Genomic DNA, 16202 nt, shown 5'->3' with positions numbered 1-16202 from the left:
GCTTCTGGTTGTGTGTGTGTGCGCGTTCAGGCATTATGCTTCTGGTTGTGTGTGTGTGCGCGTTCAGGCATTATGCTTCTGGTGTGTGTGTGTGTGTGTGTGTGTGTGTCAGGCATTATGTGTGTCTGTGTGTGTGTGTGTGTGTGTGTGTTCAGGCATTATGCTTCTGGTTGTGTGTGCTCGTTCAGGTATTATGCTCCTGGTTGTGTTTGTGCGCACGTTCAGGCATTTTGCTTCTGGTTGTGCGTGTGCGTTCAGGCATTTTGCTTCTGGTTGTGCGTGTGCGTTTTGCTTCTGGTTGTGCGTGTGCGTTCAGGCATTTTGCTTCTGGTTGTGCGTGTGCGTTCAGGCATTTTGCTTCTGGTTGTGCGTATGCGTTCAGGCATTTTGCTTCTGGTTGTGCGTGTGCGTTTTGCTTCTGGTTGTGTGCGCTCGTTCAGGCATAATGCTTCTGGTTATGTGTGTGCTCGCGTGCGTTCAGGCATTGTGCTTCTGGTTGTGCGTGTGCGTTCAGGCATTATGTTTCTGGTTGTGTGTGCTTTCGCGCATTCAGGCATTATGCTTCTGGTTGTGTGTGCTTTGCGCGTTCAGGCATTATGCTTCTGGTTGTGTGTGTGTGCGCGTTCAGGCATTATGCTTCTGGTTGTTGTGTTTCGCACGTTCAGGCATTATGCTTCTGGTTGTGTGTGTGTCGCGCGTTCAGGCATTATGCTTCTGGTTGTGTGTACTGCGCGTTCAGGCATTATGCTTCTGGTTGTGTGTGCTTGCGTGCGTTTAGGCATTATGCTTCTGGTTGCGTGTGTGTGCGCGTTCAGGCATTATGCTTCTGGTTGTGTGTGTTGCGTGCAGCGTTCAGGCATTATGCTTCTGGTTGCGTGTGTGCGCGTTCAGGCATTATGCTTCTGGTTGTGTGTGCTCGCGCGTTCAGGCATTATGCTTCTGGTTGTGTGTGCTTGCCGCGTTCAGGCATTATGCTTCTGGTTGTGTGTGTGGGCGCGTTCAGGCATTATGCTTCTGGTTGTGTGTGCTTGCCCGCGTTCAGGCATTATGCTTCTGGTTGTGTGTGTGCCACGTTCAGGCATTATGCTTCTGGTTGTGTGTGCTTGCGCGTTCAGGCATTATGCTTCTGGTTGTGTGTGCTCGCACGTTCAGGCATTATGCTTCTGGTTGTGTGTGTGCGCGTTCAGGCATTATGCTTCTGGTTGTGTGTGTTGCCGCGTTCAGGCATTATGCTTCTGGTTGTGTGTGCTTGCCCGCGTTCAGGCATTATGCTTCTGGTTGTGTGTGCTTGCCCGCGTTCAGGCATTATGCTTCTGGTTGTGTGTCCACGCGTGTTCAGACATTATGCTTCTGGTTTTGCATTCAGACATTATGCTTCTGGGCACGCGTTCAGGCATTATGCTTCTGGTTGTGTAGTTCAGGCACTATGCTTCTGGTTGTGTGTGTGTGTGCGCGTTCAGGCATTTTGCTTCTGGTTGTGTGTGTGCTCGTTCAGGCATTTTGCTTCTGGTTGTGTGTGTGTGCGCGTTCAGGCATTATGCTTCTGGTTGTGTGTGTGTGCGCGTTCAGGCATTATGCTTCTGGTTGTGTGTGTGTGAGCGCGTTCAGGCATTATGCTTTGGTTGTTTGTGTGGGCACGTTCAGGCATTATGCTTCTGGTTGTGTATGTGTGAGCGCGTTCAGGCATTATGCTTTGGTTGTTTGTGTGGGCACGTTCAGGCATTATGCTTCTGGTTGTGTGTGCGTGTTGAGGAATTATGCTTCTGGTTGTTTGTGTGGGCACGTTCAGGCATTATGCTTCTGGTTGTGTGTGCGTGTTGAGGAATTATGCTTCTGGTTGTTTGTGTGGGCACGTTCAGGCATTATTCTTCTGGTTGTGTGTGCGTGTTGAGGAATTATGCTTCTGGTTGTTTGTGTGGGCATGTTCAGACATTATGCTTCTGGTTGTGTGTGTGTGTGCGTTTAGGCATTATGATTCGAGTTGTGAGCGCGCGTTCAGGCATTATGCTTCTGGTTGTGTGTGCTCGCGCGTTCAGGCATTATGCTTCTGGTTGTGTGTGCTCGCGCGTTCAGGCATTATGCTTCTGGTTGTGTGTGCTTGCCCGCGTTCAGGCATTATGCTTCTGGTTGTGTGTGCTTGCCCGCGTTCAGGCATTATGCTTCTGGTTGTGTCTGCTCACGCGTTCAGGCATTATGCTTCTGGTTGTGTGTGCTCGCGCGTTCAGGCATTATGCTTCTGGTTGTGTGTGCTTGCCCGCGTTCAGGCATTATGCTTCTGGTTGTGTGTGCTTGCCCGCGTTCAGGCATTATGCTTCTGGTTGTGTGTGTGTGCGCGTTCAGGCATTATGCTTCTGGTTGTGTGTGTTGGCCCGCGTTCAGGCATTATGCTTCTGGTTGTGTGTGCTTGCCCGCGTTCAGGCATTATGCTTCTGGTTGTGTGTGCTTGCCCGCGTTCAGGCATTATGCTTCTGGTTTTCCACGCGCATTCAGACATTATGCTTCTGGTTTTCCACGCGCATTCAGACATTATGCTTCTGGTTTTCCACGCGCATTCAGACATTATGCTTCTGGTTGTGCGCGCGAGTTCAGGCACTATGCTTCTGGTTGTGTGTGTGTGTGCGCGTTCAGGCATTTTGCTTCTGGTTGTGTGTGTGCGCGCGTTCAGGCATTTTGCTTCTGGTTGTGTGTGTGCTCGTTCAGGCATTTTGCTTCTGGTTGTGTGTGTGTGCGCGTTCAGGCATTATGCTTCTGGTTGTGTGTGTGTGCGCGTTCAGGCATTATGCTTCTGGTTGTGTGTGTGTGCGCGTTCAGGCATTATGCTTCTGGTTGTGTGTGTGTGCGCGTTCAGGCATTATGCTTCTGGTTGTGTGTGTGTGTGTGTGTGTGTGTGTGTGTGTGTGTGTGTGTGTGTGTGTGTGTGTGTGTGTGTGTTCAGGCATTATGCTTCTGGTTGTGTGTGCTCGTTCAGGTATTATGCTCCTGGTTGTGTTTGTGCGCACGTTCAGGCATTTTGCTTCTGGTTGTGCGTGTGCGTTCAGGCATTTTGCTTCTGGTTGTGCGTGTGCGTTTTGCTTCTGGTTGTGCGTGTGCGTTCAGGCATTTTGCTTCTGGTTGTGCGTGTGCGTTCAGGCATTTTGCTTCTGGTTGTGCGTATGCGTTCAGGCATTTTGCTTCTGGTTGTGCGTATGCGTTCAGGCATTTTGCTTCTGGTTGTGCGTATGCGTTCAGGCATTTTGCTTCTGGTTGTGCGTGTGCGTTTTGCTTCTGGTTGTGTGCGCTCGTTCAGGCATAATGCTTCTGGTTATGTGTGTGCTCGCGTGCGTTCAGGCATTGTGCTTCTGGTTGTGCGTGTGCGTTCAGGCATTATGTTTCTGGTTGTGTGTGCTTTCGCGCATTCAGGCATTGTGCTTCTGGTTGTGTGTGCTTTCGCGCGTTCAGGCATTATGCTTCTGGTTGTGTGTGCTTTCGCGCGTTCAGGCATTATGCTTCTGGTTGTGTGTACTTTCGCACGTTCAGGCATTATGCTTCTGGTTGTGTGTGCTTTCGCGCATTCAGGCATTATGCTTCTGGTTGTGTGTACTCGCGCGTTCAGGCATTATGCTTCTGGTTGTGTGTGCTTTCGTGCGTTTAGGCATTATGCTTCTGGTTGCGTGTGCTTTCGCGCGTTCAGGCATTATGCTTCTGGTTGCGTGTGCTTTCGCGCGTTCAGGCATTATGCTTCTGGTTGCGTGTGCTTTCGCGCGTTCAGGCATTATGCTTCTGGTTGTGTGTGCTCGCGCGTTCAGGCATTATGCTTCTGGTTGTGTGTGCTTGCCCGCGTTCAGGCATTATGCTTCTGGTTGTGTGTGCTTGCCCGCGTTCAGGCATTATGCTTCTGGTTGTGTGTGCTTGCCCGCGTTCAGGCATTATGCTTCTGGTTGTGTGTGCTTGCCCGCGTTCAGGCATTATGCTTCTGGTTGTGTGTGCTTGCCCGCGTTCAGGCATTATGCTTCTGGTTGTGTGTGCTCGCGCGTTCAGGCATTATGCTTCTGGTTGTGTGTGCTCGCGCGTTCAGGCATTATGCTTCTGGTTGTGTGTGCTTGCCCGCGTTCAGGCATTATGCTTCTGGTTGTGTGTGCTTGCCCGCGTTCAGGCATTATGCTTCTGGTTGTGTGTGCTTGCCCGCGTTCAGGCATTATGCTTCTGGTTTTCCACGCGCATTCAGACATTATGCTTCTGGTTTTCCACGCGCATTCAGACATTATGCTTCTGGTTTTCCACGCGCATTCAGACATTATGCTTCTGGTGTGCTGCGCGAGTTCAGGCACTATGCTTCTGGTGTGTGTGTGTGTGCGCGTTCAGGCATTTTGCTTCTGGTTGTGTGTGTGCGCGCGTTCAGGCATTATGCTTCTGGTTGTGTGTGTGCTCGTTCAGGCATTATGCTTCTGGTTGTGTGTGTGTGCCCGTTCAGGCATTATGCTTCTGGTTGTGTGTGCTTGCGCGTTCAGGCATTATGCTTCTGGTTGTGTGTTGCCGCGTTCAGGCATTATGCTTTGGTTGTTTGTGTGGGCACGTTCAGGCATTATGCTTCTGGTTGTGTATGTGTGCGCGTTCAGGCATTATGCTTTGGTTGTTTGTGTGGGCACGTTCAGGCATTATGCTTCTGGTTGTGTGTGCGTGTTGAGGAATTATGCTTCTGGTTGTTTGTGTGGGCACGTTCAGGCATTATGCTTCTGGTTGTGTGTGTGCGTGTTCAGGCATTATGCTTCTGGTTGTTTGTGTGGGCACGTTCAGGCATTATGCTTCTGGTTGTGTGTGCGTGTTGAGGAATTATGCTTCTGGTTGTTTGTGTGGGCATGTTCAGCATTATGCTTCTGGTTGTGTGTGTGTGTGCGTTTAGGCATTATGATTCTGGTTGTGTGTGCTTGCGCGTTCAGGCATTATGCTTCTGGTTGTGTGTGCTCGCGCGTTCAGGCATTATGCTTCTGGTTGTGTGTGCTCGCGCGTTCAGGCATTATGCTTCTGGTTGTGTGTGCTTGCCCGCGTTCAGGCATTATGCTTCTGGTTGTGTGTGCTTGCCCGCGTTCAGGCATTATGCTTCTGGTTGTGTTCCACGCGCGTTCAGGCATTATGCTTCTGGTTGTGTGTGCTCGCGCGTTCAGGCATTATGCTTCTGGTTTGTGTGCTTGCCCGCGTTCAGGCATTATGCTTCTGGTTGTGTGTGCTTGCCCGCGTTCAGGCATTATGCTTCTGGTTGTGTGTGTGTGCGCGCGTTCAGGCATTATGCTTCTGGTTGTGTGTGCTTGCCCGCGTTCAGGCATTATGCTTCTGGTTGTGTGTGCTTGCCCGCGTTCAGGCATTATGCTTCTGGTTTTCCACGCGCATTCAGACATTATGCTTCTGGTTTTCCACGCGCATTCAGGCATTATGCTTCTGGTTTTGCGCATTCAGGCATTATGCTTCTGGTTGTGTGTGTGCGCGTTCAGGCATTATGCTTCTGGTTGTTTGTGTGTGCACGTTCAGGCATTTTGCTTCTGGTTGTGTGTGTGTGCGCGTTCAGGCATTATGCTTCTGGTTGTTTGTGTGTGCACGTTCAGGCATTATGCTTCTGGTGTGTGTGTGCGTGTTCAGGCATTATGCTTCTGGTTGTTTGTGTGGGCACGTTCAGGCATTATGCTTCTGGTTGTGTATGTGTGTTGAGGCATTATGCTTTGGTTGTTTGTGTGGGCACGTTCAGGCATTATGCTTCTGGTTGTGTGTGCGTGTTGAGGAATTATGCTTCTGGTTGTTTGTGTGGGCATGTTCAGGCATTATGCTTCTGGTGTGTGTGTGTGCGTTGAGGCATTATGATTCTGGTTGTTTGTGTGGGCACGTTCAGGCATTATGCTTCTGGTTGTGTGTGCGTGTTGAGGAATTATGCTTCTGGTTGTTTGTGTGGGCATGTTCAGACATTATGCTTCTGGTTGTGTGTGTTGTGCGTTCAGGCATTATGCTTCTGGTTGTTGTGCTTGCGCGCGTTCAGGCATTATGCTTCTGGTTGTGTGTGCTCGCGCGTTCAGGCATTATGCTTCTGGTTGTGTGTGCTCGCGCGTTCAGGCATTATGCTTCTGGTTGTGTGTGCTTGCCCGCGTTCAGGCATTATGCTTCTGGTGTGTGTGTGCTTGCCCGCGTTCAGGCATTATGCTTCTGGTTGTGTGTGCTTGCCCGCGTTCAGGCATTATGCTTCTGGTTTTCCTTGCGCGCATTCAGGCATTATGCTTCTGGTTTTCCACGCGCATTCAGACATTATGCTTCTGGTTTTCCACGCGCATTCAGACATTATGCTTCTGGTTTTCCACGCGCATTCAGGCACTATGCTTCTGGTTGTGTGTGTGTGTGCGAGTTCAGGCATTTTGCTTCTGGTTGTGTGTGTGTGTGCGCGTTCAGGCATTTTGCTTCTGGTTGTGTGTGTGCTCGTTCAGGCATTTTGCTTCTGGTTGTGTGTGTGCGCGTTCAGGCATTTTGCTTCTGGTTGTGTGTGTGTGCGCGTTCAGGCATTATGCTTCTGGTTGTGTGTGTGTGTGCGCGTTCAGGCATTATGCTTCTGGTTGTGTGTGTGTGCGCGTTCAGGCATTATGCTTCTGGTTGTGTGTGTGTGCGCGTTCAGGCATTATGCTTCTGGTTGTGTGTGCTCGTTCAGGTATTATGCTTCTGGTTGTGTTTGTGCACACGTTCAGGCATTTTGCTTCTGGTTGTGCGTGTGCGTTCAGGCATTTTGCTTCTGGTTGTGCGTGTGCGTTTTGCTTCTGGTTGTGCGTGTGCGTTCAGGCATTTTGCTTCTGGTTGTGCGTGTGCGTTCAGGCATTTTGCTTCTGGTTGTGCGTATGCGTTCAGGCATTTTGCTTCTGGTTGTGCGTATGCGTTCAGGCATTTTGTTTCTGGTTGTGCGTGTGCGTTTTGCTTCTGGTTGTGTGCGCTCGTTCAGGCATAATGCTTCTGGTTATGTGTGTGCTCGCGTGCGTTCAGGCATTGTGCTTCTGGTTGTGCGTTTGCGTTCAGGCATTTTGCTTCTGGTTGTGTGCGCTCCATCAGGCATTATGCTTCTGGTTGTGTGCGCTCCATCAGGCATTATGCTCCTGGCTGTGTGCGCACCATCAGGCATTATGCTCCTGGCTGTGTGCGCACCATCAGGCATTATGCTCCTGGTTGTGTGCGCACCATCAGGCATTATGCTCCTGGCTGTGTGCGCACCATCAGGCATTATGCTCCTGGCTGTGTGCGCACCATCAGGCATTATACTTTTGGTTGTGTGCGCGCGTTCAGGCATTATGCTTTTGGTGGTGTGCGCGCGTTCAGGCATTATGCTTCTGGTTGTGTGCGCGCGTTCAGGCATTATGCTTTTGGTGGTGTGCGCGCGTTCAGGCATTATGCTTCTGGTTGTGTGCGCGCATTCAGGCATTTTGCTTCTGGTTGTGTGCGCACGTTCAGGCATTTTGCACATCTAACCAAGCTTGCAAAGTCAGGTTACCTCTTAAAAAAAGACTGCTCTAATAGCAAGTCCTGTATATTTCCAACTAGAACACGCACCAGGTTCTCATCCAACACTAGAGACTTGGACTTTTTTTATATAACTCATTAAAATATTAATGCATTATAACGCTGCCATATTGTGGTCCAGATGTGATGAATTTAAGAAGAAAAAGGGAAAATTAGGCCCTCCATGACTCTACCCCCCACTGCTGTTTGGGTACATAACATCATAGGCATGCTGACTAGTACCAGGCGTACGCAAAGGAAGATTTTGCACACAGTGTGATCTGTATTAAATATTCAACAGACAGAAAAAAAAATGGAAGGGGTATTATTTGGTCTGATATATAACATTGCCTCTGGGGATGACCTTGACAATCTTTTCACCTAGCCAATCATCCGAGATCAGGAAGGACAAGAGAAAGAGATGAAGCCATTTCAGAGTATGGAGACAGTCTACATCTCTAATATATATTCCATTGAAGAAAAGGTCAAACGTTAATATTTATTACACAGTAATAGAATGGATTACAAAAAAAACAGCAAAAATAAAAAGTACAAAAGACTACTTCTTACTGCAGTGTATTAGGCTGCAGTATGATTCTATATCCTTTTCCCTAAAATGTGCACTCATTCACACCCCCTCATGGATTGAAAATAAATGGAATATGGCGCAACACCCACAATCCCATGCTTACACAAATTCAAAGATTTTGAATTCATTTTGGGGAAGCGTAGGAATCAGTGCCTAAGGGGGTTGAAGGCTAAAAGCTGTATCTGGATCAGACCACTGTTTCCAGAAAGACACTGCATCATAGTTCAGTGTCCATCTATGATGAAATAGCACGTCCCCTTAAGAGCCTTAGATGAAAGGGCACAGTGAAATAAATGTCTATCACCACCATCACTTCAGCTGTAGTACCACCTGTAAGGACACAAATACACACTATCAGGATACATACACACAGAGTTGGATAGAGAGCTCTTGTGCCACAGAGCCTGCTTTAGCATAGACAGTGGCATTGAGGGCTTCCGCCATTTTAAAGTAGTCAACTGGATGAGACTTACTATGGGTTAAGAAAGGAGTGGTCAACTAATGAATTATACTCCTGAACAAACAGGTGGCAGTAAATCACCAACATTTGATTGATACCTATTCAGACAAAATACACTCCAGCACGGTAGACAGTGGTATGCACATTTTTTGTTTATTTATGAACTACCAATACACTCAGAAGTAGACTACTTTATAATGGAGATAGCATGGGCAACGCCATTGAGGGCTGTAGGTATTGACATGTTGAAAGTACCGAAATGTCTGTTCAGCCAGTTAACACAGCTCCAAAACCCATACAAGACACTCAATCAGGGGTCTCTTCACATTTCCCAAGTCAACAACAGAGGCTGGGAGACACAGTGCTGTATAAAGCAATGACTACATCAAATTCTCTTCCAGCTCAGGCAAGCAATAAAATCAATAAAAACCACCTCGAGAAACAACACGGAATGTGGAGACACACACACCCCTCCACACATTATTCATAGTATTCTCTTTTTTAAATAGTCGCAGTGTTCTTCATTTAAATGTGTTGCTGTTCTTGTCCATTAGTGTATTTTGGCATGTTCTATGTTTTGTGTGGACCCCAGGAAGAATAGCTGCTGCTTCTTCAAAAGGTTGACTTGGATCCGAAGAAAAATCATAAATCATATGAGATGGGCCGTCTAGAAGTGTGTATCAAATGTACACTGTCAGCACTGCAAAAACCACACACACACAAAATAACACAGTCACACTAAACTGCTGTTGGGATACAAATATATTTTTGGGGATAAAAGCCCTTCTGTAATACACAAATGTCTTCTAGGACAGAGGGAATATGGAACGATTAGTCCCTTTAAGTGAACGAGAGCGCAAAAACTGGCAGAAATCACCAGATATTATGCTCCTGACATCAGTAGGTGAAAAGATAATGATATTAAACTATTGGTGGAACTGCCAAGAAAACTGTTCTCAAGCAATCCAAATCACACCCTCCTGATGCTGACCAAACGCTCACACACGCATACATGCGCAAGCACTCATACACACATGCTGTGCATAACTATGCACAACTAAAACATTGGACAAACAACATGCTGACACAAACACATTTGATTGGCAATGATAATACCCTAATTGTCATAATATGTGTGCATGTACGTGTGTCCCTGAAGGTTTACCTTATTGGCAGCCTCCATTGAGCTGATGAGTGTTTGTAATTCCTCTCGGTTCATCTCGACAGACACAGGCTTCAGGGCCCCGTTCTCCTTCACGTCCAAACTGAGGTTGAGTAGAGGGGTCTGGAGAGACGAGATCTTATCGCTGGCCAATGCCAGCTGAACAGAGAGGCATAGGATAGAAATCATTGTGGTAGCAGTAGACGTGGTGAACCATACACATCAGCATTTCACCCCGGATTAATTCATGACTGATATCACATAATGTGTAAAACCCAGTTGAAACAACAGGACTATAAAAAAGCATAACCACTTTTTTCATTTTACCTGTATGTCCCATTGAGATAAAAAATAAAATATATTTTTCAAGGGAGTCCTGATCAATCAGTTTACCAATCAAACAAATATTGTGGTCTCCTCACTATAGTCCAGGGAATTCACCTTTATATGCCAGTCAAAGTCCTGGAGGGTGGAGCTGGACACGTTATTGGTCCTCTCCACCAGCGCCTGGCGGATCTCCTCCCGTCTGGCCCTCAGGACGGTCAGCACGGCCTCCTCGTACCCCCGGCCCACGTCTGCCAACGATGCCAGCACCTGCCCAAAGCAGAACAGGCTGGCAGTTGCACTAATAAATAAATCACTCATACTGTACAGTTAAAATTCTAAATAATTTAGGAAATAGGACTTTATTGTGTGGGATAATACATTGGCCGACATTACACAAAAACTGTCAACACAGAAGACACAGGACAATATTAATTTAAACATGTTTTTTGTAAATATGTTCCTTTGCTCATCTGGTGCAACAGCTCCTGTTGATTATGCAATGAATATCAAATGGCTGATCTTGTTTCAATCTGCCTGTAATTCTATTTACACATAAAATATTCAGTTAATTCGTTTCTCAACTGAAACAGATGAGTTTGTGTGTCCCTGTAATTGTTCATAAATATTGTCAATATGGCTGGAGGAGATGGTTGCCGTTTTACAGTCCCCTAACCAATGTTTTTTCGCATTATTTGTAACTTATTTTGTTCCAGAATGTTTCTGACACCGTCTCTTATGACCGAAAAGAGCTCAGGACAGCGATTACTCACTTCGTACTGAAAGAAGATTTTTTTCTTTAACGAGTTGGACGCAAAGAATTTACTTCAGACACCCGACAAGGCCCTCGTCCCCATCATTCGCAGGAGCAAGAGACAGAGATATCAGGGACGTAGGTCGGAGTGCCTTGTAAGGATCCGTCAGACAGTTGGTAATCTGCCTTTACCATCAGTCCTATTAGCCAACTTACAATCATTGGATAACAAACTAGACGAACTACGATCACATATATCCTACCAATACGACATTAAAAACTGTGATATCTTATGTTTCACAGAGTCGTGGCTGAATGACGACATGAATAACATACAGCTGGTGGGTTTTACACTGCATTGGCAAGATAGAACAGCCGCCTCCAGTAAGAGAAGGGGTGGCGGTCTGTGTATATTTGTAAACAGCTGGTGAATGAAATCTAATAGTAAGGAAGTCTCGAGGTTTTGCACGACTGAGGTAGAGTATCTCACGATAAGCTGTAGACCATACTATTTACCAAGAGAGTTCATAAAAATTATTTGTAAATGTCTATTTACCACCACAAACTAATACTGGTACTAAGACCGCACTCAATGAGCTGTATGCGGCCATACGCAATCAGGAAAATTCTCATCCAGAGGTGGTGTACTGAGTGGCCGAGGACTTTAATGCAGGGAAACTTAAATCCGTTTTACCTCATTTCTACCAGCATGTTAAATGTGCAACCAGAGGGGGGAAAAAAACTCTAGACCACCTTTACTCCACACACAGAGACGCATACAAAGCTCGCCCTCCATTTGGCAAATCTGACCATAATTCTATCCTCCTGATTCCTGCTTACAAGCAAAAAACTATACAGGAAAAACCAGTGACTCGGTCAATAAAGAAGAGATAATGCAGATGCTAAGCTACAGGACTGTTTTGCTAACACAGACTGGAATATGTTCTGGGATTCTTCTGATGGCATTGAGGAGTACACCACATCAGTCAATTGCTTCATCAATAAGTGCATCGATGATGTTGTCCCCACAGTGACCGTACGTACATACCCCAACCAGAAGCCATGGATTACAGACAACATCTGCACTGAGCTAAAGGGTAGAGTTACCGCTTCCAAGGAGTGGAACACTAACCCGGAAGCTTATAAGATATCCTGCAATGCCCTCCGGTGAACCGTCAATACAGGACTAAGATTGAATCGTACTACAAACTATTACAGACTACAAAGGGAAGCACAGCTGCGAGCTGCCCACTGACACGTGCATACCAGACGAGCTAAATTACTTCTATGCTCTGATCGAGGCAAGCAACACTGAAGCATGCATGAGAGCATCAGCTGTTTTGGAGCGACTGTGTGATCACTCTCCACAGCCAATGTGAATAAGACCTTTAAACAGGTCAACATTCACAAGGCCAGACAGATTACCAGGACGTGTACTCCGAGGATGTACTGACCAACTGGCAAGTGTCTTCACTGACATGTTCAATCTGTCATACCAACATGTTTCAAGCAGACCGCCATAGTCCATGTGCCCAAGAACACTAAGGTAACCTGCCTAAATGACTCGTAGCACTCACGTCTGTAACCATGAAGTGCTTTGAAAGGCTGGTCATAGCTCACAACACCATTATTCCAGAAACCCTAGACCCACTACAATTTGCATACCGCCCCAACAGATCCACAGATGATGCAATCTCTATTGCACTCCACACTGCCCTTTCCCACCTGGATAAAATGAACACCTATGTGAGAATGCTATTCATTGACTACAGCTCAGTTTTCAACACCATAGTGCCCTCAAAGTTCATCACTAAGCTAAGGACTCTGGACTAAACACCTCCCTCTGCAACTGGATCCTGGACTTAATGACAGGCCGCCCCCCAGGTGGTAAGGGTAGGTAACAACACATCCACGCTGTTCCTCAACACGGGAGCCCCTCAGGGGTACGTGCTCAGTCCCCTCCTGTACTCCCTGTTCATTCATGACTGCATGGCCAGGCATGACTCCAACACCATCATTAAGTTTGCCGATCACACAACAGTGGTAGTCCTGATCACCGACTACGGTAAGACAGTCTATAGGGAGGAGGTCAGAGACCTGGCTGTGTGGTGCCAGGATAACAACCTCTCCCTCAATGTAATCAAGGCAAAGGAGATGATTGTGGACAACAGAAAAGGGAGGACCGAGCATGCCGCCATTCTCATCGATGGGGCTGTAGTGGAGCAGGTTAAGAGCTTCAAGTTCCTTGGTGTCCACATCACCAACAAACTGTCATGGTCCAAAAGCACCAAGACAGTAGTGAAGAGGGCACGACAAAGCTTATTCCCCTTCAGAAGACTGAAAAGATTTGGTATGGATCCTCAGATCCTCAAATAGTTTGAAGGCTGCACCATTGAGAGCATCCTGACTGGTTGCATCACTACTTGGTATGGCAACTGCTTGGCCTCCGACCGCAAGGCACTACAGATGGTAGTGCATATGACCCAGTACATCACTGGGGCCAAGCTTCTTGCCATCCAGGACCTCTATACCAGGCGTGTCAGAGGAAGGTCCTAAACATTGTCAAAGACTCTAGCCACCCTGGTCATAGACTGTTCTCTCTGCTCCTGCACGGCAAGAGGTAGCGGAGCGCCAAGTTTAGGTCCAAAAGGCTTCTTAACAGCTTCTACCCCCAAGCCATAAGACTCCTGAACAGCTAATCAAATGACTACTCAGACTATTTGCATTATCCCCCCCTTTTTTACACTGGTGCTACTCTGTTTATTATGTATGCATAGTCACTTTAACTCTACCTACATGTACATATTACGTCAATTACCTCAACTAACCTGTGCCCCCGCACATTGACTCTGTTCCGGTAGCTCCTGTCAAACATGCATGATACAACTCCAAACTCACTGACTCCTAGCTCACCTCTTCGTCTGGGGTGTTCTTACCGACGGCGAGCCGGAACAGAGAGGAGAGGGAGTCGAGGACCTCCATCCATTCTACAAGGGTCCACATGTCACCATAGTCTGCCATCCGAGGGGACTCCCGCCCACATACACTATCCACCACCCTGTGTAATAGCTGGGGGAAAGAAAATGTGTATCATCATCATCATGATGATGATGATGGTAGCCTATGGTAGGATTGAATCTACCCACCAAAACAAGTCAGTAAACAATGCCATGCCCATGTTTGTGTGGAGGTCATAGTGTTTTGGAGTAACTGATTTATCTGCATGCTTTGGATTTACAATCAAGCATAATGCTCCCTCTGCTGGTCAATTATTGGTTCAGTGTGTGCTTATGACAATGCCATGGGCACACTGCCAAATCGAGCCCTGACAGCTACACCCAGGCAATCATAGATCAGAAAGGATTAGACGGGTTTAAATAATATGATGACAGCTCCACAAAACCTATCATAAGTAAAGTTGAAGTAATTACCATATCCTTTCAGACCTACTGGAGTATGTATAGGGGCGGTTTCCGATTGAGTATTGATATGCTTTCCTAATGGTTAGATGCAGAAAACACACAATGTATCTGAATTGGGGAGCTTACAACAACATGGTAAGCTACATTGTTACAACAGTAATACAAATCACATTTTAGCCCTTGATTGGGAGCATAATATCTTGTTTTCATATTATATAAACAGACACGAGAGTACTCAAAAGCCTGTTGTATCGTCTCATCTGAATGCACACGCAGAGTATTTAGTCCATTGGATTGTACCTAATGGAAATATGTTCTCCTTCTGTAATACTATGTAGTTCAGTTGGTAGAGCATGGCGTTGGCACCAGGATAGTGGTTTCAATTCCCGGGCCTACACATACGTAAAATGTATGCACTCATGACTGTATGTCAATTTGTTTAAAAACGTCTGCTAGATGGCATATATTACAATGGCCTGTTGCTATGTAACAAATAATAATAAACGCATGCAAGGGTTCTCCTGATATTGCATTGTCTAGCTCCAGGACAGTGTTGAAAAAAATACACATGTATGAATCAAGGAAATGAATGTATTATACTTACTTTTGGACATTCTTCAGGGAGTAATTTGGCAAGTAAATGTATCATGTTTTGTTGTCGAGTTTCGTCTTCCTTGTAAAACGTCACGAATCAGCTGATAAGTGATCACATGGTAAACCGGGGAAATCTGCTGTTTCCTGGGAGTACTTTTTCGGCGTGGCTCAACATTAGGATTTTTAATTATCATAACTCAAACTGGTCCATAAACAAAGGGCGCTTTCATGTGGATACCTTTATCAAGACTAGAGGGAATACAGTTTATGTCAAATTGACGTCTACATTTTTTAAAAATATTAGCCAAACCAAACCCTTTTCCAAAAGAATCCAATTTCTCCCAACCTGCTACGGAAGTTAAATCAAAATGTATGAAGAAAAATACCCTTTTCGCATTTATTTTTTTAAAGATTTGTAAAACTATTTAGAATCTTTAAAACGTATACAAAATAACATGTTTTTGCTACATGTCTGTATTTGGTTTGATATAACATTAATGTATTATTTTTTCTTCTCTTCCTTATTTCTTTGTGTAAACCCTCTGGCTGTTCTGTTTGTGTTTTGCATGTTGCTATTTAATTTTAAAAAATGACTTACTACGAAAAGTGAATTCTGACAATGTATCCCGTGTTGTCAAACCCCCGCCTTTCAAAGTGTTGCATTATGGGGATAAAAAAAATCTGATTTGCCGACTACATCAGACCGGAAGAGGCAAGTGAGAGGTTTTACTCAGCTCAATGTATGTCCACGAAAATAAGAAGATTTTTTGTATGGAGGTCAATAATAAGAGTGGAATTTGGTCAACAAAACATGCAATTGCATATTTACTAAGTGAGGTTTATTTGATCGAATAAAAGTTACGTAATGGTTAGATTGTTATGAATGTACTGCTATAAGTGGACGCGCGTGGCATTTCGGCAACTAGGGGGGGAAAACGACTTTAAATGGGAGTTGTCTGTTGTCATAGAGATAGAGGACTCTGTTTTTGCATGTACATTACCATGGAGGGCTTTCGCCCTTTTAAAGTAGTGAACTGGGTGGCGATTCCGACGAGTTGGGAGCAATCAGCCAATGTAAAATCAGAAAATTGGCTACTTTAAAATAGACAGAGCCTCGATACCGCTGTCCATGCTGTCACAAACGCTATGATGGTACAGATACAAATGTGAGTCCTCTATCTAGCTCTATGCCCTCTCATTGGCTAGAATGGTCATACATGATCTCGCCTCCTGTCTGCTTCCATCTATATAACGAAATTAAAATACTTCCAAGTTTTTAATGTCACATGCACAAGTACAGTGAAATGCCTTTCTTGAAAACGCAACAATCAATAACAATGTGATACTATAAAACACACATGAGAATAGGAAAAAATACATAGAACACAATAAGCATACTTGGC

At 45.9% G+C, this 16202-nt stretch overlaps 1 protein-coding gene across 2 annotated transcripts; it reads right to left on the bottom strand.

Moving 5' to 3' along the window:
- Positions 1-7979: 7979 nt before the first annotated feature.
- On the bottom strand, positions 7980-15424 carry LOC118368184 (COMM domain-containing protein 8). 2 transcript variants are annotated; one of them, XM_035752039.2, is made up of 5 exons: positions 14810-15419; positions 13697-13852; positions 10147-10299; positions 9709-9864; positions 7980-8413 (listed from the first exon to the last, which is right to left on the bottom strand). In XM_035752039.2, the coding sequence occupies exons 1-5, from the start codon at positions 14852-14854 to the stop codon at positions 8393-8395; spliced, it is 531 nt and encodes a 176-aa protein (XP_035607932.1). In that variant the 5' UTR covers positions 14855-15419; the 3' UTR covers positions 7980-8392. The 2 variants fall into 2 exon arrangements, with proteins under 2 accessions (XP_035607932.1, XP_035607933.1); XM_035752040.2 differs by lacking the exon at positions 7980-8413 and adding an exon at positions 8673-9243 and having other exon boundaries at positions 14810-15424.
- Positions 15425-16202: the final 778 nt, after the last annotated feature.

Source organism: Oncorhynchus keta, chromosome 35 (assembly GCF_023373465.1).
Source record: "Oncorhynchus keta strain PuntledgeMale-10-30-2019 chromosome 35, Oket_V2, whole genome shotgun sequence".
Classification (NCBI taxonomy): domain Eukaryota; kingdom Metazoa; phylum Chordata; class Actinopteri; order Salmoniformes; family Salmonidae; genus Oncorhynchus; species Oncorhynchus keta.
Note: the sequence above shows the minus strand (reverse complement) of the source record. Positions and strands in the feature narration are given on the sequence as shown.